Below are 22,275 nucleotides of genomic sequence, written 5' to 3'. Positions count from 1 at the left end.
CAATAAGGCTCAAATTAAATGTATTCCTCTTTCCCCCCAACAAACAAACAAACAAACAAACAAACAACCAGTGAGAGGACCAAAAATAAGCCACCCTGGCTAAAGAACAGAGTAAGAGGTGATTGGAGGCTAAAAGGTGTCCTTCAAAAATTGGAAGTCAAATACTACTGAGTAAAATAAAAAAGGAGCATAAACTCAGGTAAAAGTAAATTCAAGTGTAAAAGTATAATTAGGTAGGCCAAACGGGAATTTGAATAGCAAAAGTCACAAAAACTAACAGCAAAAATTGTTTTAACTACATCAGAAGCAGGACACCTGCCAAATAATAAGTGGGGCCACTAGACGATCAAGTTGCTAAAGGAGCACTAAGGGAATACAAGGTCCTTGCAGAGAAGCTAAATGAATTCTTTGAATCAGTCTTCACTCCAGAGGATGTGAGGGAGTTTCCCACACCTGGGCCCTTCTTTTTAGGTGCCAAATCTGAGGAAAATGTCCCAGATTAAAGTGTCAATAGACGAGGTTTTAGAACAAATTGATAAATTTGATCTGGACAAGGAGGTAAACAGTGAGGTGATAAAATTTGCAGATGATACATAATTACTCGAGATAGTTAAGTCCAAAACTGACTTTGAAAAGTTACAAAGGGATCTCACAAAACTGTGTGACTGGGCAACAAAATGGCAGATGAAATTCATTGTTGATAAATGCGAAGTAATGCACATTGGGAAACATAATCTCAATTATACATACAAAATGATGGGGTCTAAATTAGTTGTTACCACTCAAGAAAGATATTTTGGAGTCATTGTGGTTGATTTCCTGAAAACATCTGCTCAATGTGCAGCAACGGTCAGAAAATCTAACAGAATGTTGGGAACCATTAGGAAAGAGATAGATAATAAGACAGAAAATATCATAATGCCACTATATAAACTGAGGGTACGCCCACACCTTGCATACTGCAAGCCGTTCTGCTTGCCCCATCTCAAAAAAGAGATATTAGAATTAGAAAAGGTACAAAAATGATTAGGGGTATGGAACAGCTTTCATTTTATGAGAGAGTAAAAAGACTGGGACTGTTCGGCTTGGAAAAGATGACTAAGAGGGTATATGATAGACGTCTATAAAATCAATGAATAGTGTGGAGAAAGTGAATAGGGAAATGTTACTTACCATGTCACATAACTAGGGGTCATCCAACAGGTTTAAAACTAACATAAGGAAGTACTACTTCATACAACTCATAGTCAACCTATGGAATTCATTGCTAGGAGATATTGTGAAGGCCAAAAGAATAACTGGGCTCAAAAAAGAGAGAGATAAGTTAATGGAGGCTTGGTCCATCAATAGCTATTACCCGAGATCGTCAGGGATGCAACCCCATGCTCTGGGTGTCCCTAAACCTTCCACTGCCAGAAGCTGGGAGTGGACGATGGGATGGATCACTTGATAATTGCCCTGTTCTGTTCATTCCCTTTGAAGTATCTGACACTGGCCACTGTCGGAAGACAGAATACTGGGCTAGATGGACCATTGATTTGACTCAGTATGGCTGTTCTTTTGTTAAGTTTCCTGGAAAAATTTGGTCTAGACAAATCAGTATTTTCCAACAAAAAATTAATTGATTAATTCCTGAACAGTTCTGCTGCTGCTGCAATCTTACTCACAATAGTACAATAACTACTTATTATAAATACAGGTCGGAGGATCAGGTCCTTAAATGAGTATGTGAGAGGGACTTGCATTTATTTGTATAGATGTGGATAAACTGGATATCAGAGAATTTTTATTTTAAAGGAAGGGATGAAAAAAAGCAAAGAAGAAATATGAAGTGGTAGCAGAAATTCTGGGTTTTGTTGATATTTCATAAGTATCTCTGTCCATTTTACTGTTTTTCTGCTGCATTGATCTGTTTGTTGATTTTTAATTTAAATTTGACTTGTGCTGTTTTGTAATCACAGGTAGGGCCAGATCCTCAGCTGGTGTTAATCAACATGCTATGGTGATTTTCAGCAGCCAAGAATCTGACCCATAGTTCTGAACTACAAGACTATGTTCCTTTCTTCTTCCTGTGTAGGTATTGCAAAGAAAAACATAAGAATTACAACCCTGGAGCAGATAAATACTCCATCTAGACTGATATCCTGCCTCTGACAATGACCATTTCTTTCAAAGAATCCCCAGAATGCCCCATGACTGGGCAAAAGTGTGTCATGGGGATAAGTAATTTCTTCCCAACCATAGTTGATAATCAGAATTTGCCCTAAAAAGTGAGGATTGTTAGCTCTTCTAATTGTAGCCCAGATATTGGAACTGCAGATGGCGCCCTCATTCATTTAAATATTAAATCCTGGATTTGATATGTAGTGCAGCAGGTGCAATAATAGGAATGAAACCAGATTTGTTAGTATATCCCTCAGAAATGAACTGGCTTCATTTCACTGTTTTTTAACATTTGTTGTTTGTGAGTATGCTGCTGGCTGCTTGTGAAAATGCTCGTGAATCCTGAATGTTCCATGAATGATTATTCATCTGAACCTTCATACTAGGAAGTGAGTTATTCATTATTTGTTATTCTCTTATTTTAAAAGTTTCAGTTTTCCAGTCCAGGAGCAGAAACAATGCCTTATGACTTAGATGGCCAATCACACTCCTGAACAATGCATAGCAAATAGACAAAATGAACAGTTCATAGACAACTTGTTTGCTGGACACTGGTTGGCCAAACTATTTGGCTAATCCTTATGGTTACTAGATATAATTGCAGAAATCGAAACTGATTCCTAAACGAATTACAAACAGAAACAAATGGGATAAATTCACAATGAATATTATTTGTTACAAATAAATTGTCCATCTCACCTTACTATCCAGCCACCTGATCCAACCACCAATGAAATCCATGGAAGTCTTTCTATTGTCTTCAGTGGTGGGGCAGAACCTGGAGTTATTAGCCCAAATAATACCTTGTAACAGGGTGTCCCACAGGATTTCTGAATCCATTTTATAAAAGGGATTTGACTCTTCATTTCGGCAGGGGTTCTTCAAAGCCCCCAAAACTCCCCCTCCACCCTCTATTAAGCCATGTCCACTGTCACGCTGTCTGGAGGGTTCACAACCTCAGAATGTCATAAAGTGGGCCAGACACCCGAAACTGGCTCTATGTTCTATAATTAGATTTCACCAACCCAGTAACAAGTGTGAACTCCTGGATGACAGTAACAAACTTACCATGGAGTCACAGACAGTCCCCGTGGGCAGACCTTCTATCTTGCCACCCAGACAAGCTAGAATTAGCCATAGTTAAGGCTACAGTTATGTCATGGAAGTCAAGGAATCTGTGACTTCCAGAGACCCCCCATGATATTCTCTGCTTCAGCCCCAGAGACTGTGGGACTCTGGAACTGGCAGCCAACAGAGCCCTGGCAAGGTTCCAGTGGCAGGCGACAGACTCCTGAGGGGGCCCTCCTCAGGATTCCAGCAACCAGCGACAGCCTCGCACGGAGAAGGGGAAGGGAGAGGAAATATGGTCACCCTGCAGCTCCCAGTTGCCGTGGGCAGAGGGGGAACCCCACAGCTCCCAGCCACCATGGTGGCAGGGGAAACCATGCAGCTGCAGCAGCAAAAGTCACAGACAGGTCATGGCTTCCGTTAATTTTTGTTTATTGACCGTTACATGTCCATGACTTTTACTAAAAATCACCTCGACAAAATCTTAGCCTTAGTCATAGTCACTTACGCCAAAAATCGCAAAATATTCAGCTTGCTCCCAGTTCCTAGAGACGAGAGGCTTATCCCACATCAGTTTGTACTATAGATGTCACACCAAAGACAATGCTGGTAGTCAATCCTATAGTAAACTAATTAAGTATTTATTCATTAGGAAAAATAAATGAGAGCGTTATTACAGGTTAAAGCAGGCAACATATAAACACAGTGAGTCACAGTCTGTGGTTCCAAAAGGTGACGGAGATGTAGTAATTTGTCCACTGAATGTCTTTTCAGGCCGGCTAACTCAGGCTGACCCTGGGGATCTCTGCTTTTTGTTTCTTACCTTCAAAGAATCCAAACAACAAACCATTTCTTCTTGTGAACATCTTTACATGGCCTTCCCCTAGAGTTCAAGCCCATGGGATGAGAGCTCCTGTAACTTCTTCATGGGTGGATGGAGCAATCAACAAAGTCTTTGTCCTACAATGGCCCATTTAGCCTTCATGGCTCTTCTTCATGGGCAGGGGAGCCACTCTTCCTGCCTAGGTTCACAAGTTCATAGCAGGCATTTTTACCATTATAAAGCAAAACTTACATATTACATTATAGCGTGAGATCCAGACATTACAAGGAAGATTAATGCATGCAGCAACTTACAAGCATCTGATAGAGTCTAAACACATTCTTACAAGTCTAACACCTACCTTGAACAATATTAACATACAGCTGAGCTGGTCTGGTTTCCAGCTATGAATTTATCAGCTGATGGCTACAGACTTGGCAAGAGCTGGCACGGGGTTTGCCAGTGACACACCCACATCATCAAGTAGGGCTGGACACAAGCTCCCTGAAGAACTTATCAGCGCAGCTTTTTCATCGAGCCAGAAGGGATTGAGACCTCTCAGTATGCTGCCTTCACAGCTGTCAAACTCCAGTTGCACCAGTTGTGTTTCATGCTTCTCCTTGACAAGAGCAGATTTAGTTCCTGGTGTTTCCCCTATGGAAATGGGAAGCCTGTTTTCTCATTGTTTTTCACAAGGTTTTTTGCACCTTCGTTAGAAATATCTAGTATTGGCCAATGCCAAGGATCATGGTCTAATTCACAGTACTCCGGATACTGCTCTGATCAAAGATGGCAATTGCTGTGTTCTTCTCTCTAGGCACAGCATGGCTTTGTTGTGGTGGTTGTATATTAAAAGCGGCAGCTGTTGTTAGAGGTGAGGATGCTGGAAATGAGAAGCATAATGCCCTAATTACCTATGGCAGGGAAAACATCTGTGCAGGAAAAGTAATGAAATTAATTCCAGAGCTTAGCAACTGAATACATTAATTAACATTAATTAATGCTAAATTACAAGGCGCTTCCTATGGAATCGCATAAAAAGTCCCCATGAACAGAATGCCAAAAGAGATTGTGTTTAATGTTGACACAATGTAAAGAAGAATGATTGGCCCTTTATTGTGATGTCTGGTTCCCTTTATTTCTGGGCTCCAAGACAAAGGAAGTTTGGCTGGAGTAAAAGAATATGCATCTCATGCTTTGGTCCATTGACCGCTAGAGTTATTTAGTCTGAATGATGACTTCAGGGGTTAGCCGATTATTAGTAGTTAGGAGCATTTTGCAATGACAGCCTGCAGTCCTTCCCTGTCAGATCTGATATACGTACCTATAGCCAAGCCAGCTACAGGCTGAATTGTCTTAGAACAGTGGTCAATATGTGCACATGCTGTAGCAGAGAGCCCGTTCAGCTGGAGCTAAGAACTCTTTAGAATAGTCTCCCCCTGCATGCGAGAGAGCTTGCGACTCTGGGAGCAAAGCAGAAGTAGAAGGGAAGGAGTGGGTGTGGACAATAAGTTGTCTTCACTCCAGAAAGTTGTCCAAACCATGGCAGAAGGAGAGCGGGAGAGAAAGGGGCTACTCAAAGGAGTAAGCATTCGTAGGATCAGCAGTTCTGGGTAGCATGATCCTTGATCACATGGGTAGGGCTAAGCCAATGGCTAAAGTTAGGATTGGGAAGGAATTTTCCCCAGGGCATGTTGCCTTTTTGATGTGTTGTCTTCCTCTGGGGCTTTCGGTTGAGGCCATCTTTTATGATCAGGTGGATTTATTTCACATGCTCAGTAATTGTAAGGAGGAAAGACCGCAACCTTTCGTCGCCTCTGATTCTTTTCCTTCCTTTTCCTCTTCCTTCTGTGGTTTCCTGCTAACAGGGACAATGGAGAAATGACCCTGAAAAGGGAGATTTCTTGATTTCATTTGATGTGCTGGCTAGTGTGCATATCTACTATTGCCCCCAAGTGGCTGGTCTAAAGAAAATCATATTGCAGAGAACAAAAAGGTACTCTGATCATGCTATCTGGATTATATCAATTAGTCTTTTGTAATGAACTTCGAAAATGTAAAGAATTCTATACTGTATGGACTAATAATATTTAGCCCTTTAAATATCCAACGTGCTCTGCAAACATAGGCCCCAAATCATCCACAATCTAACTTTACTAAAGCCCATGGATTTGTACTCTGTGTGTCTGTTTTAAATAGAAGACAGCATCCTTAGAAATAAGAAAAAAAAACTTTTAAATGACGGATTTAATTTTTTTTTAAAATGAGTAACTAGAAAATGATGAAAAGCTAACGGTTTCAATTTCAATAGAAAAAATGTTGTTTCTCTGTTCAGAGGGACGTAATTATACCAAGCTAGGGACTATGCTACTCCAAAGAGGAAGATGATTAGAAGTACTTTCAAGATTAAATGCCATTTAGAGTTTGTCAAGCCAGTGCTAATGCTAAAATCCTTTTTTCTGTAAATGAGCTTTGTCCTCATACAAACTGCAACTGCTTAATTGAGCTGGAAAAGCCTAAATTTATGACTGAGACCCTGATTCTCCACTCTGGTTAAAGCTTTTAATCTAGGGGACTCCTACCTGGTACTTTACTTAACACAATGTATAGCTGGCAAGCCTCTTGAGATGTGGCCAGAAGTTCTCATGAGTTTGTGAGACTATGTTTGACACTGCATGGCACAGGCTGGGTTAGTCAATCTGGGAGCTAGATAGTCCAGAAGAACCACAGGGTTTCTCTTTTCCAGCAGCCTCAATAAAGAATCCCCTCTATAGTCATAAGAATGGCCATACTGGATCAAACCAATGGTCCATCAAGCCCAGTATCCTGTCTTCTGACAGTGGCCAGTGCCCGACGCTTCAGAGGGAATGAACAGAACAGGGCAGTTTCGAGTGATTAATTGCCTGTTGTCCAGTCCCAGCATCTGGCAGTTGGAGGTTTTTAGGAACACCCAGAGGGTTGCATCCGTGACTGTCTTGGCGAATACCTATTGATGGACCTATCCTCCATGAATGTAACTAATTATTTTTTAAATGCAGTTATAATTTTGGCCTTCACAACATCTCCTGGCAATGAGTTCCACAGGTTGACTGTGTGTGGTGTGAAGAAATACTTCCTTATGTTTGTTTTAAACCTGCTGCCTATTAGTCATTACAAGAGTCCTGACTCTTCTCTATTGCGAAAGGCCCCTGATTCTTAAAAAGACTCAGGCACATGCTTAACTTCAAATATGTGGGTAGTCCTCTTAAACTCTGCGGATCTAGTCATGGGCTTAAAGTTAAGCATAGGGCTAAGCTTACACGGTCAGGGCTGTAGGCATTATACACCACTGTCCTCAGATGCGGCCTCCATCCTGAACACCTTAGAATGCAAGAGTGTTATGAAGTGAGATCAAGATAGCTTTGACAGCCGGCCTGAAGGCAAATGAGCTAGAATGCTGAGCAATGCTGCCACAAGCTGGGGATAAGGAATCAAGGAGTAGAGGGGTGGAAATTAGTGTCAGGGCTTTGTGCTTTATGGTCCATGTTTAGACTAGCCAAAGCCAGTTTACTCACCCTAGAGCCACCATACCAGAGGCGTAGGGGGAATACAATAGCTGTTATGCCCAGGAAAGAGGGGGCATTATGATATGGCTGTGAAAAAAGCTAATACGGTCTTGGGATGCATCAGGTGAGGTATTTCCAGTAGAGATAAGGAGGTGTTAGTACCGTTATACAAGGCACTGGTGAGACCTCATCTGGAATACTGTGTGCAGTTCTGGTCGCCCATGTTTAAGAAGGATGAATTCAAACTGGAACAGGTACAGAGAAGGGCTACTAGGATGATCCGAGGAATGGAAAACCTGTCTTATGAAAGGAGACTCAAAGAGCTTGGCTTGTTTATCCTAACCAAAAGAAGGCTGAGGGGAGATATGATTGCTCTCTATAAATATATCAGAGGAATAAATATCAGGGAGGGAGAGGAATTATTTAAGCTTAGTACCAATGTGGACACAAGAACAAATGGATATAAACTGGACATTAGGAAGTTTAGTCTTATAATTAGACGAAGGTTTCTAACCATCAGAGGAGTGACGTTCTGGAATAGCCTTCCAAGGGGAGCAGTGGAGCCAAAAGACATATCTGGCTTCAAGACTAAGCTTGATAAGTTTATGGAAGGGATGGTATGATGGGATAGCCTAATTTTGGGATTAATTGATCTTTGACTATTAGCGGTAAATATGCCCAATGGCCTGTGATGGGATGTAGATGAGTTACTACAGAGAATTCTTTCCTGGGTGTCTGGCTGGTGAGTCTTGCCCACATGCTCAGGGTTTAGCTGATCGCCATATTTGGGGTTGGGAAGGAATTTTCCTCCAAGGCAGATTGGCAGAGGCCCTGGGGGGGTTTTCGCCTTCCACTGCAGCGTGGGACACGGGTCACTTGCTGGAGGATTCTCTGCACCTTGAAGTCTTTAAACCACAAGTTGAGGACTTCAATAGCTCAGACATAGGACAGGGGTTTGTTACAGGAGTGGGTGGGTGAGATTCTGTGGCCTGCGTTGTGCAGGAGGTCAGACTAGAAGATCATAATGGTCCCTTCCCTTAAAGTCTGAGTCTATGAGCAGTGCTAGAAGACTGAAGTAGCACCTTGGGGCCTGTGGGCAGCAAGAGGGTAAATGCACAGCTCTGGCATTGGCACAGAGATGTCCCCAGGAGGGTAGTTTGGGGCATGGGGGTTACTTGTAGCCACCTTGATGCGCATACAGCTCAGATGCACTGTGTGCTCCTCATGCACTGTTGAGGATCTGGCCCTGTCTGCTCCTCAGGTCTATGTTCAATTCATTAGTTTACATTGGATTTGATTTAATTAGAGTGTAAGCTTTTGGGGGCAGGGCCTTTTTTTGTTCTGCGTTTGTACAGCACCTAGCACTGTGAGGTCCTGGTCCATGATTAGAGCTCCTAGGCGCTACCACATTATACATAAATAATATACAGCACCCAGAGCTCTGCAGGGACATATTTTAAAATAAAACAGCATCGGTAATGAAGGAATGGGCCAGGTGAATGGAGAGGAAAGCAAGAGCCTGCCCCTGATACTGCAGCATTGGGAGAGATCTATGCCCTATAACGGAGCATTATTTTGTTTTGTCCTTATGATTTCAGATGCGCAGTACATCACCTGCAGGATGCAGAACTGCACCGAAGCCACCCGGAGCAAACCGTTTCCAGGCTACATTGACCCTGACTCCCTGATTGTGCAGGACGATTATGTGTTTGTTCAGGTGTGGACCATGCATTCTCTGATTGATTCCAAGTAATTCTCCTCCCTGCCCCTCGCTCCTTATATATACATGCGCACGCACACACACACAACCAGCCCGGAGTGCCTTATAAAGGAGCTTCACAGAGTGCATCAGCCCATCAGAATGCTAATTGGTTCCTTCTGACTCTGTTTCAAGTATCTTATCAACATGAGGTCATGGAGGTGCTGCCTGGAGCATTCAGGATGCGTACTGGAATAATCCTCATTGCCAATCAACCAGCCTCATCATGCATTCCAGGAGTAGACCCTGTACCACTCGGCTTTAAGTTGGTGTGCCAGTCACTTGATATCACAAGTGCAGTAGACCAATCAAGGCTTTTATTGAGTGAGAGAAAGGAATAGAAGAGGGGAGGAGGTGATAGAGGGAAGGACTGGGGAGAGTAATCAGCCATTATTGTCATGCATGGACTACGATTATTGAGACAAGGATGGAGATGAGATGTATTCAGCCAATCTCTGTTCTAGGTGAGAGCCGGAGAATGCATCTGAACAGCCATGGGTTTCATTATCCTGCTGCCGCTGTCTATTTAATAAGAGAGTTGGCGAAAAAAAGTGCAGGGACAGTGTACGTGAATTGGAAATAATCTGGTTTCAGAATGCCTTCTGAGACCTTCAATAGTTCTGACTTGTTGGAGTGGATACCTGATCCTTTTGGGGTTGGTCTGGACTTGAGTCTGTGCTGCTGTTTTAACTTGAGTTAATTGATTGCTAATTGACTCAAGGTAACTAACACAGCCGTAAATGCTTGTTTAGATGGTCTGGTCCAGAATACAAGCATTTGTGGTTTACATTAGGATTTAACTAACATGGGGAGGTGTCTATACTAGCATTTATGTGTTAGGTAATGCAAATTAAAGCAGGTCCACAAAGTGTAGTGTAGACATAACCTTTGATTGCAAATCAGATACTGGTGCTAGTGGTGGGGACGGCTCAGTCGGTGGGAATCTTTCTTCAGTGTCATAACTGAATCATTGCTCGAGTATCATTGTATTGGTGGTGTACTGCTGGAGTTGGCCTCTTGCCAATGGTCCAGCCAGATCCCATGGTGCACACGGTGACAATAGGCATGTTAATTCCACTCTGGCTAGTTACATTCTACCTTCTCAAATCATCCTTCTCTTTAAGTAGGATACAGTGTATTTCAATTCCTGTTTTCAACAGTTGTGCGGTGTTACTCTGTGCTTTTAATATATGCTGCATTCCACCCTAGAGCTGGCGGCATTTCAATGGTTGTGTGAAGAGACAACCTATAAAAACCCTCAGCAGCCAGGGGTATTATGAAGATTAATTTGTTGCTGTTTGTACTGTGCTGTGAGATCAGTTGGGGGAAAGACAAAAAAGAAGTATGTTAAATTTAGGTTTTAAAGGATTTCATTTTAATCAGTAAATGGTTGACTTTTCCAGCTGCTTAAAAAACTGAAGAAAAAATTGCCCATCCTTGATAACTTACATTTGCAGAAAGGAAAAAACAAATAAACCAAAAACATGTGCTTGTGGACAATTTTTGCTGTCAATACTAGCTGTCAATCAATGAATTAGAGATGGATATTATGAAAGATAGTCATAATTTCATTTCTTTTATCTGTGGTGAATCATGACCTCTGTGTTCTTGGATCACTAACAATAATGCCTTTTAAAACACCCCACGATTGCAAAAAGTCTTTGTAAGACCATATTTAACATAAAGTTCTGCTCCGAGGAGCTCTGAACATATTGGTTCTTTGCGCGTATATTAGCACCTTCCATCCAAGGATTTCAAAGTCTTTTATGAAGACTGATTAATCCTCATGACATCCCTGTGAGTCAGGTTAACATGACCAGATTCTTTTTACAGGTGGGGAAAATGGAACACATGCAGTTGAACTCCAGCATTTTCAAAGTTGGGTTGCTAAAGTCAGGCACCTCAATCCATGCTCAGGACCTATATAAATGGCTGATTGTCAATGTCTGATTGACTTTGGGAGCTGTGGGTGCTTTGCTAGTCTGAATGTCAGGCCACTTATTTAGATGCTGAAGTGTGGTGACGTGCAAAGTCATACAGGAAGTCAGTGCCAGAGCTAGAAACGGAACCCACCGGTCCTACCCTGCAACCTGCTGATCTAATCACTTGACCACCTGGTACCTCTGCAGGTAGCGAGGACCTGAATGTGCCATAGTAATCTGCAATATGGATATAAAATCAGAGGGTGAAATCATGGCCCCATTGAAATCAATGGAAGTTTTATTTTATTTTATTTTATTTATTTTTTTTTTTTCCCTTGGCCAGAATTTCACCCATAATTTCACCCTCTGACTTTACTTACAAACAATAGGGACAGGTTGTGGCACTGACTGTCAATTTCAGTCATTGACAGTTTGATTGACAGATACTTTGTCACCTCCTGCAACAGCTGCTATGTTAAACCGTCGCTATCACAGTTTCATTCACCTTTGCAACCTGCCTAATATTTTCCTCCCGCCTCAAAGAAAAATGAAGGCTGATGATGGTAACCCTGGGTATAAAATTCCCTTTTATATTGCAGTTAACATCGGGAGGACGGCCACACTATTACGTGTCCTATAGGAGAAACACATTTGCACAGATGAAGCTGCCAAAGTATTCTTTGCCCAAGGTATGTTGTTATTACTGATATATTCACACTCACACACACAGCTCCCAATCAATTCAGAGGTGACTGCTGCCAAGCGGTAACTTCAGAATGAGCTTTAATTAACAAAACTTGTTTTTAAAGAATATTTGAAAGCAGAAAAGAGCCTATGGCTGTGTCAGCATTTCAGTCAGTCAAGGACATCAGTATGAAATGTAGATTTGTGCTCAGGTCTGCGTAAATTGCTATTCAATTTTAATCAATTAACACCATTGGGGGCAGTTTGCCTTAACCCCCCCCCCCCCCCCCCCCGTGTGGGTCACTTTTTATGCTTTGCCTCGTTAGCAGATTTTAATGGGAGGCAAGCAAAGAGATGTTTTTTGTGTCTGCTCCGTATCTTACCTAATTAAGAACAATGGCGAATTATCAATGGAGCCTGAAAGGATATGATTGCCTTATGGGGAGCTGGGTTTTTGAGAGACCTATCCAAAAAGTGTCAGTCTGGGGGGTGAAAAAAACGTTCCATTCAGAAGAGGTCAGTGCTTTGCAGCCGGACTTCAAACTTCTTCTTAAACAAAAGGGAACCTCATTCTTAAGAGTTTTATTTCTTTCTCAGAACAATGTCATCTGCTTCAATTGCGTGGCCTGCTAGGTGGCTATCAATGGGTATGGCCTTCAAAGTTATATCTGGAATCAGATGTTTAGGGCCAGATGTGGGTTACTGCTACACGGGGCAGTGAAAATCCAAATTCACAAGGTTCCTGGAACTCTTCCATTGTGGTTGGGTGGCGGTTTCGCCTTTTCTCTGGATCCCATCTCCTCAACCTGTAGATTCCCCCTGAGATGTGGGTGGGTCTTTAAAGGGATCTATGAAGGTACAGGGCTGTCTGCTGTGGTGACCTCAAGGGCTGCCATACCATGGAATCCTCCTGAACTGCCCCAAAACATGTGTAAGTGGATCGATGTTAGTTACAACTAACCTGGTCAGCATTAATTTACCCACAAAGGACTTGCAGGTTTGGGTGTGTGGGTTGGGGGATGACGTCCCCAGCAATGTCTCTTCCCATCCCACAGCAAGTCCTTTTTCACAATGCAGAACCCAACCCCGTGCTGCACCCAAAATCTCTAGTCGCTTTTGCAAATCTTGGCCCAAGTATTCTTACATAGAATGAAACTCCAGCCATTCTAAAGAACCAGGAGGATTTATCCTATCAAGGCAGAGCAGACGTTAACTACATCATTGGCTGGGATGGTTTAGTTGGGGATTGGTTCTGCTTTGAACAGGGGGTTGGACTAGATGACCTCCTGAGGTCCCTTCCAACCCTGATATTTTATGATTCTATGAAATAAGCGCTTATTTGAAACAGATGTTCAAAAAATAATTGGAATCTTTTCAGACAAGTGATTGTGATGCCCATGCAAAATGACCCTTAGAATTCCCACTTGCAGCTAGCTCAGACCATCTGTGATGAGATATTTGGTTTGAGTCGTGTTCCCACTACATGTTTAGTTCTCCATCTATCTGTCTTCTCTGAGATCTACGGAAAGCTGGGGAAAGTAAGTTATAATTAATTTTAGCCTATTGTAAATGAAATAGGAATTGGAACAGTAAGTGCTGTTGTTTCATCCAAGTCCGAGTGTGATATTTAAGGAGAAAAAGTGCTTCATTACAATCTCATAACATCTTCAAAAGATGAAGAGCTACATTTGGTGTGGAAGGAGCTAACGGAAAAAATGCATATATTTGTGATGCTGCTATCAAAGCAGAAGAGCTGCCTTTATTAAAAATGTACAAAGCGCTGTGCTAGCCAAAGGAATTGAAACAAACAGCTCCTTCTATGCCTAGATTCTCTTTAATCTCTCTCAACTAAGAAATCGAGCCCAAACGTGGTAAACAGTGCTGCCAGTGCCAAACTCTCGAATGGCTCGTGGGATTGAGGAATGGAATACAGACTTTTTCACCTCTGCATCTGTCACCTCTTTCGAATTTGGACCTGGGAAGAGAGTTGCCACCTGACGGCTGGTGGCTTTGGTGACATGAATTGATGGGTTGCAGTCCAGCTTCTGTGGGCAGAGTTTATGTCATAAAACCCACAGTCACTGCTGCCAGTAATTAACACTTTGGTTACCAGTCTGAGCAAAGGGCTGTGAACTCTTACTTGGTTCTTACCTGATAAGTTTGTCTTACCCTGGGAGATGGTACCTCTGGGACTGGGTTAAGGAACATTAATTGGTACAGTGAGAGGAAACCTTGAGTTGCCCTTCCCATTCTGTACTATGGCATCATGACCTGTAATAGGTGGCTCATGATCTCTCTAACAGAGTTCATCACAGAATAGCACAGGTACACCTAACAGCATTTCATTGGTGTAGTCTGCTTAAACTCACCCCATTTCTAGACATACCTAAATCTCGGGCCATCAACTTGTGCTGGATCTGGAGTAGCTTAGTCACCAGCTGTAAACATGAAGGCAGACAAAGCAATGTGATTGTCATACAGTCAAGTCGTTTATATAGTTCCGAGTTTAATAATGATAGAAAGGATCGGTGCTGTATTGCATTCCTGCTATTAAACTTGCCAAGAGGCAAAGATCCCCGACCAAGCGAGAAAAGGGCAGTCGCGTTGTGTTAACAATTCAGAAAGCTTTGGCCTTTAGACTTTCCTAGACACCCAATCAAATTCTCAGGCATAACATTGCTCTTTCTCTTGTCTGTGGAAAGACAGGAAGGGCAGGCACTAGAACGGCATGTTAATGTCCAATTCACCATGCTGTGCTGCATCTAGGGAAACTCTCTGACTGAGTCCCAAGAAGGGTTTGGACTAACACAGCACACAATTGATACATGTATGTCAGCCCCTGTCCATCATGTGCTTACACTGTGCAGGCATATATAGGACAACAGACACATGCAGAGGCAAATGTAAGGTGACGTCATGTATACTTCCTTCTGGCCTCTGTAATGTGTATGTTATACCAATTTAGACTCACTTTATTTACACTCCTTTGGACTATTGGAACATTTAGACTGGAATCACAGGGTGTGATGCATCTTTAGCTGAAATACACAAGCTACATTTAATCTACCTTGCTTGGGCACCAGAGTGGTGAAGCTTCGGAGCGGGTTAGCACCACAAGTAACTACCCAGTGTTCTGGGCGGGCTTGGACAGCCCCAACTAAAGCATGAGCTGCCACAGCTTGTCTACAGCTAGATTAAACCTAGCTCATGTGTGTCTACTAAAAATGCAATCACACCCTGTGCTTGCAGACAAGACATATCCTTAGATTTCCTTAGCCTTCATTGGATTTTCTCACTTACTGAGACTCACCCCAGTTTAGAAAGAAAAGTTTTCAGCGAATAAGTGACCTGATTAATTTCACCGGCATTCGTGAAATGGCCTTCAGCGTTCCCTAAAACTGGTCAGATATGGGGGGGGGGGAAATCAGTATTGGGTGAATAAACTATTTGATCAAAAATGGTGCAATTCCTGAAAGAGTATATTTGCCAAATACTGTTTGAGCAGCTCTACTTACAACCTCAGTAATACATTATTTCTGAATTTGGCTGAGTGACTCCTAGTGTGTGTGTCTGTGTGTATACACATAAGGGACTCTTAGTATATGTCTACACTGGGGAAAAACTTGGGTCAGTTACCCCACAATAGTTAACTCAGATTAAAATAGCAGTGAGGACATGGTTTATAACTTTGGTTGAGCAGCTAGAGTTTAACTCCAGGTTCGAAGTTAAAATTTGAGTTGCTAACCTGAGTTAAAAGCTGAGCTGCTGGGTCTTCACTGCTGTTTTAACCCAAGTTAGCTAACCCCAGTTACAAACACACCTTTTTTGTCGTATACATACACCCTAAATCGTTGCAAGCCAGTGTGATTTATCCCATCTTCTACATCATCTCAGAATGTAACCTAGTCTATTTGCCTGAAATACCAGATTATTTTGAGATGTTCATTACTGTGATGTAATTAAGCAAGTCAAAGTGGATATTCATCCCTCAGATATAAAATCTAGGGTGGAGGAACCAGTTGAGCTGAACTGAGCTTAACCTTTACTTGATATTTACCGTGAATATACTAAAAAATGGTTTTAACTGGAATTTTTCTCCTCATTGTTTTTCACACTTCCATGTTTCAGCAAGAAGTGTGAAAACCCATCAGGACATTTTATTTGTGTGCTATTAATAGCATTAGCAGAAGCAAGAGGAAATATCATAGCCAAAGAAATCCATCTCTGATAAAATTCCCAGTTTTGCAGTCCAAAATGTTTGGCTGAGTTTCAAATAAGCAACCAACCTTTGGGATGTCGGTCCAGAGCAAGAGGGAACGTCCCCACCTTTTGAGGGTTAGCCAGTGCCAAGAAAACCTAGATTTTTTTTTTCTCCATAGATTTTTAAGGCCAGAAGGGAGCCTTCTGATTATCTATTCCAGCGGTTCTCAAACTGTGGGTCGGGACCCCAAAGTGGGTTGCAACACCAGGGCTGGCTTAGACTTGCTGGGGCGTGGGGTGGAAGCCGAAGCCTGAGCCCCACTGCCTAGGGCCAAAGCCCGAGGGCTTCAGCCCTGGACAGCGGGGCTCAGGTTACAGGCCCCCTTCCTGGGGCTGAAGCCCTTGGGTGGGCTCAGGCCTTGGTTCCCTCCTCCTGGGGTTGTGTAGTAATTTTTGTTGTCACAAGGGGGTCGCGGTGCAATGAAGTTTGAGAACCCCTGATCGATTCCATCTGGGGGGCAGAGGTCATCTGTTTGTTATACGTTTGCACAGGGTGTGGCACACTGGGGTCTGATCCGTGACTGGGATTCCTAGGTGCTATGGCAATATAATTAATTAATTAGTAACATCAGAGGCCATAGAATTTCACTAGCAGTTCTGGCATCTGTACATTTTTGAGGGACACAGAACTCCCACAAAATGCATAAGACGTGGCTGTTTTCTCCTCTTAGCTCAGTAATGTACAGTGATTTTCTTTTCAATCACATTTCACGTTTAAGATGTAGCAAGGGGGAAAAAACCCACCCAATATTATACACCACCCCTCCTCACAAACTGCTACTGTACAATAATGTGCTTAAAAGTGTTGCCCATGTGAATGTTCAATTAACACCTCCACGCTTAATTACTACTTTGCATACAGGCAGAAGAGAGAACATGCAAAATATGCCGATGAGGGAATATGCTACTTGCAAGAATGTTGTCTACAATTTCTGATTAGATTCTAGAATGGATACAGCCCTTAATCTTCCAGGATTCAACCTGTGTTGACCTTGGAATTGATACAACTGAGTTGTCCTACAATAACATGCCTCTGTGTCCTTTCCCCAGGATATGCACGTTATCAGCACGGATGAGAATCAGGTATTTGCAGCCGTGCAGGAGTGGAACCAGAACGATACGTACAACCTTTATATATCTGACACCAGAGGGGTCTACTTCACGCTGGCCTTGGAGAATGTCAAGAGTAGCCGAGGGCTGGAGGGTAATGTGATGATCGACCTCTATGAGGTATGTCACGAGTGCTAATGACGCAATCCCATCCTGGGAGTTCACGCTGTTCCAATAACATTGTTTTTGTGATGAACGCACACAACCTTGTACCACAAGTGTGATTAGTGGAGACATTATGTGGCTGAACACCACCACATAACTTTGGACTGGTGCAATGCCTTTTATCCATGGACCTCAAAGAACCCAGATTTTGTAGTGTTGTACAAGGTAGGCACAAAGTGAAGGTACAAGGAGGTTCAAGGCTGAAGGAGGAACCTCCATGTAAGATCTGGCCTCAACATTACCATACACTTAGGGGAGCCCATGCCAAACTCAACAGCTCTACAGCACCTTGCAGTTGCTACAACATTCACGACCTGGGAACCCCCTGGAGGAATTTTAGCTGACTCAGCCAGAATTCCTGCTGTGGAAACTGTAAAAGCCATAATCTAGTGATCACATAAAGCACACAACACCCTGCCTAGGTGCAGTCCCAGGGCCACAGAGTCCCAAGGATGAGCGGTTTTGTGCTGCACCTTTAAGAGTCACAGCCCAGAACTCATAGTCAAGAGGCGAGGGGGGAATGACCGCTTTAAGCCACCTGTAGCACCCTCCTGATCCTGGGTTGCTCTGGGGATTGGAATGGCCCCTGGTGTTACTTAGACTCCCCTGAGCACCTATCTAGGTTATAACTACCTCCCTGAGCGGCCCAGAATCTCAGCAGAGCTGTATGCTGAAGCCCCACCCTGACCCTCCCCTAGCAGTTCCCTATGCCAGACCTTGCAAGGGTGTCCTTGGAAGGCAGACTAGTAGCTGTCTTCTGCAGTGCCTGAAGGGTGGGAATCCTCCCCTGGATGGAACCTGGACTTTTAGGGCCCCTTATGGCACTCTGGCTCATTTGCATGACACAAAGGGGCTGGAGTAGGGCGAGGTTCTCACCCTAGGTGTCCTACAGGTGGTTTCCCACCCTGCAGGATGAAATCTATTGAATAATATTGAGTCCTTGTAAAAGGGAAGGCATTTTTACCTGAGTATTAACTCCATGAGCTGGACTGACTTTGAATATTGTGATGGGGCAAGGCCAGATGACTACAGTAAAGTAGTGAGGAACAGGTATGTTAGCCCCAGGCTAAACAAATCCCTGGTATCATGGTAACCAAATGGCAGTTGCTCCAGGTTAATCAAGACACCTGGGGCCAATTAAGATCCTTCTAGAAGGTAGTGGAGATAGCTAGATTGATTGGGACACCTGAAGCCAATCAAGGACTGGCTGGAGCTAGTTAAAAGCCTCCCAGTTAGTCAGTGCAAGTGTGGGTGTCAGGAGCTATACTGTTGGAGGAATGAAGTAGTATGAATCCATATCAGGTGCAAGGAAGGAGGCCCTGAGGTAACTGTGAAGAAGATATGGGGGGGGGGGTTCTGTGGGGAAGTAGCCCAGGGAATTGTATATGTCCTATTTCCAAAAAGTCAGCTTCCGTAGCTGCTAATTTTAGAGTCCCTGGGCTGGAGCCTGGAGTAGAGGGTGGGCCCGGGCTCCCCCCTCCCCTCCCCTCCCTGATTAATCACTGATACTGGGAGACAACAGAGACTGTGCGAGGGAGGGTTGTTTCTCCTCACCTCCCTTGCTAGCTTATGATGAAAATGGCTCAGTAGACTGTGACCCTTGCCTCTAGAGAGAGAAGGGCTATGTGGAGGGTCACAGTGAGCCTCTGAGGCTAGCAAAATCCGTCAGGAAACGCAGGACCCACGGAGTCAAGGACAGAACTTCGTCACAATATCCTTTACCTGGAAACCACCTTGAGATGTCCATGTAGAAAGCCCGAACGGGTGCTGTATAAATGCAGGCGAATTGCAGGAGAATGGGCATGCCATTTCCTCATCCTTGTGAGGTCTTCACTATTAATCTATCTGCAACTTTGGCAGCCCGTGGAAAGGCTGTTGCCTCTTATTACCGTCAGTTCAAGGAGTGGTTTCACTGCATTACATAAAGGTGTCCTACATCCCAGGGGGAAAGAAAAGTCTTTGTTTTATTAGGCTGACAGATGATAGGAACTGGGATTGAAATTAATGTGAGCAGACTGGTAGCGTCGGATCTGCTGATTACCTAGATAGAAAGAATATTGGCTGACACTGAGCCTGGCACAAACCTCCCTTGAAATCTAATGTTCTGGCTGGAGGAGAGCTGGAAGCCATCCAGCGTGAATCTTCCAGTAGGACTGCTGCAAACGATAAGTGTTTGGGGGTAAATGGAGATGAAGAATAGAAAGAAAGAAACTCCAAAGGCAAATTAAAAAGAAGTAGAAATCCTATAAACTCTGTGCTGGTGTGAGGACAGCAGCCTCTAGAAAAGAGTGGCTATGGTGTGTTTGCAGCAGTGTACTGGTGCTGGGATGGGGTCAAGTTGTGTGTGTGGGGCGGGGGTGTTTGTCACGTGTAAACTTGTCTGGCTTCAGTGTAGTGTGTGAGGGTGGCAGTGTGTATAGAATAATTAGGCGAGATCCTCCACCTGGGTACGTCTGCTTTGCATCACTCAAAGGTGATTGGACTGAGCCCGATGAGTACTACTATTGTAGAGATGACGGAAAATGTTCAAATTTCAAAATTTCCCAACAAAAGAGAACCAATTTTTTCCTCACAGTTTTGGGACATTTTTTTTTTTTGACCTGCTCTTAGTGAAACAGTAAGTTTGTTTTGCTCATTCCCTTAAATGCCCAAGGATCCATATCATCCAGGCTAGCTCACTAGTATATAGAGCCATGCGGAAAACATGATGTCATTTTCACTGAAAATTTCATCTCTTTGGTTTTTTGGTCAAAATTTAAAATGTTGACAAAACAGTTAATCAAAATCACGCAGCTAGGATATGTTTGGTCAGTTCCACCAGTATATATTCATATTGTCAAAGGAATTGCTTTTCAGAGCTCTCTTAATACAGCATAGATTTGCAGAGTCTGAGGCCAGAAGGGACAATTAGATCATCTGGTCTGCTCTCCTGCCTAACATGAGCCCTTACATTTCACCCAGCTACCCCTCTATTGGACTTGACTAGAATCCTAGAATATCAGGGTTGTAAGGGACCTCAGGAGGTCATCTAATCTAATCTAATCCAACCCCCTGCTCAAAGTAGGACCAAACCCCAGACAGATTTTTGCCCCAGATTCCTAAATGGCCCCCTTGAGGATTGAACTCACAACCCTGGGCTTAGCAGGCTAATGCTCAAACCACTGAGCTATCCCCCCTTTCTAGAGAAACGTAAGGAAGTTGCAAAAAAGCACATCTCAGTTATTTTTTTTATTTCCTAATGGTCTAGACAGGGCCAGCTCCGGGCACCAGCTTAACAAGCAGGTGCTTGGGGCGGCCAAGGGAGAGGGGCGGCACCTGCGGCAATTCGGGGGCGGCAGGTCCCTCACTCCCTCTAGGAGCGAAGGACCTGCCGCTGAACTGCCGCCGCCGATCGCGATCGCAGCTTTTTTTTTTTTTTTGCTTGGGTTGGCAGAAATGCTGGAGCCGGCCCTGGATCTAGATTTGTATTTTTTCTGCTAAAGACTGATTTTATAGAAAAATATTTGGTGGACCAGCTGTTTCTGAGTCATCATCATTCATTTCATCCCCTTCTGTCTTTATTAATAGATTTATTTTCCCTTCTAGTGCTTTTTTCCCCTCCATATCTTTTCCCTGACAGTCTGTACTGATGCTTGGACAGTGTGTGTTGTGAATAAGGTGTGCAGTTACCTTTTGATGTAGGCAGGTGAGACATTACTGGTTGTGGCCCTGTTCCCCATTGTGGCTCTAATTCAGCTCCCATTGAAATCAGCAGGAATCTCTCCAGTTCAGTCGGAGGTGAATCAGGTCCGAAGAGCATATGGGTCAATTATGAACCCTGTAGCCCATGCATGGAAAGTATGGGGACATATTTCCATGCATGGGCTACCTGCATCACTGGAGCCAGAGACAGCTTCTGTCTTTCTGCTGCTACTCCCTCTCCTGCACATGTGGAGTGGGGATGTGCTGGGAGGAGAGTGGATGGAATCTTGCTCCAGCCCCAGTGCACCCAGTGAGGATATTGGGCTCAGCGCAGAGAGGGAAGTAATCTGCACCAGCAAAGGGATAGCAGGGGTTATTTTCCTCCTAGAGCAAGGGAGAGACAGGGACCAGTGAAGGTCCACTGTTTCTGGAACGCTGCAGCTACACACTGTCCCAGCTCAGGCTGGGTAGTAGGGTTACAATCCACCCCTTCATAAATACCTGCTCAAAGTCATAATAAGTGACCTACTGGTAAAAAAAAGAAAACCTTAAAGCCAAATAGTGTGTTTGTTTTTAATGGTGCCCAGTGCAGCGTGTGTCAATCTGCAGTAGTTGCGTGGTGGGGGCGATGCCTGTAGTGTGTCTCCAGTGTGACGTACGTTGTCTACCTTGCAGCATGTAGAAGCACGCGTAGTGTGTACTATGTGCGTAGCTTGTGGAAGTGTGTGGGTGTTGTATTTGCCTTGTGTGTGTGAATCGAATGCAGTATCTGTGATCGGGTAGGGTATGTGAAACGTTTGTGCCTGTCAGTTTGAGATGTACACAGAGTGTGTGTCTGTCTAATGTGAGTGTTTAAGCAGTGTGTAAATGGTATGTGTAGTGCAGGTATGTTTTTGGCATGCCTGAATATGTGGACTGTGTGTGGTGTGTGTGCACAGTGTATATCGGTCTGCATTGTGCACAGAGTTTGTCTGTTTGGTATAGTGTGTGTTTGTGTCTTTCAAGTGTCGATGCATCTGGTGTGGGCATGTAAGCAGTGTGTCTCTTTCATGGGTGTATATGCAGTCTTGTGTGTGTATCTGTCTTTGCTGTGGG

At 43.6% G+C, this 22,275-nt stretch overlaps 1 protein-coding gene across 1 annotated transcript in view; it reads left to right on the top strand.

The window, feature by feature from the left end:
• SORCS1 (sortilin related VPS10 domain containing receptor 1) overlaps nucleotides 1–22,275 on the top strand; it is a gene marked incomplete at its 5' end in the record, with an annotated part of 424,998 nt that overhangs the window by 322,650 nt on the left and 80,073 nt on the right. Inside the window, 3 exon segments of the mRNA XM_065407558.1 lie at nucleotides 9,198–9,316; nucleotides 11,880–11,969; nucleotides 17,275–17,454. Of these exon segments, the coding sequence (XP_065263630.1) occupies nucleotides 9,198–9,316; nucleotides 11,880–11,969; nucleotides 17,275–17,454 (389 nt within the window).

Source organism: Emys orbicularis, chromosome 7, assembly GCF_028017835.1.
Source record: "Emys orbicularis isolate rEmyOrb1 chromosome 7, rEmyOrb1.hap1, whole genome shotgun sequence".
NCBI lineage: Eukaryota > Metazoa > Chordata > Testudines > Emydidae > Emys > Emys orbicularis.
This window is presented reverse-complemented; position numbering and strand designations above follow the sequence as displayed.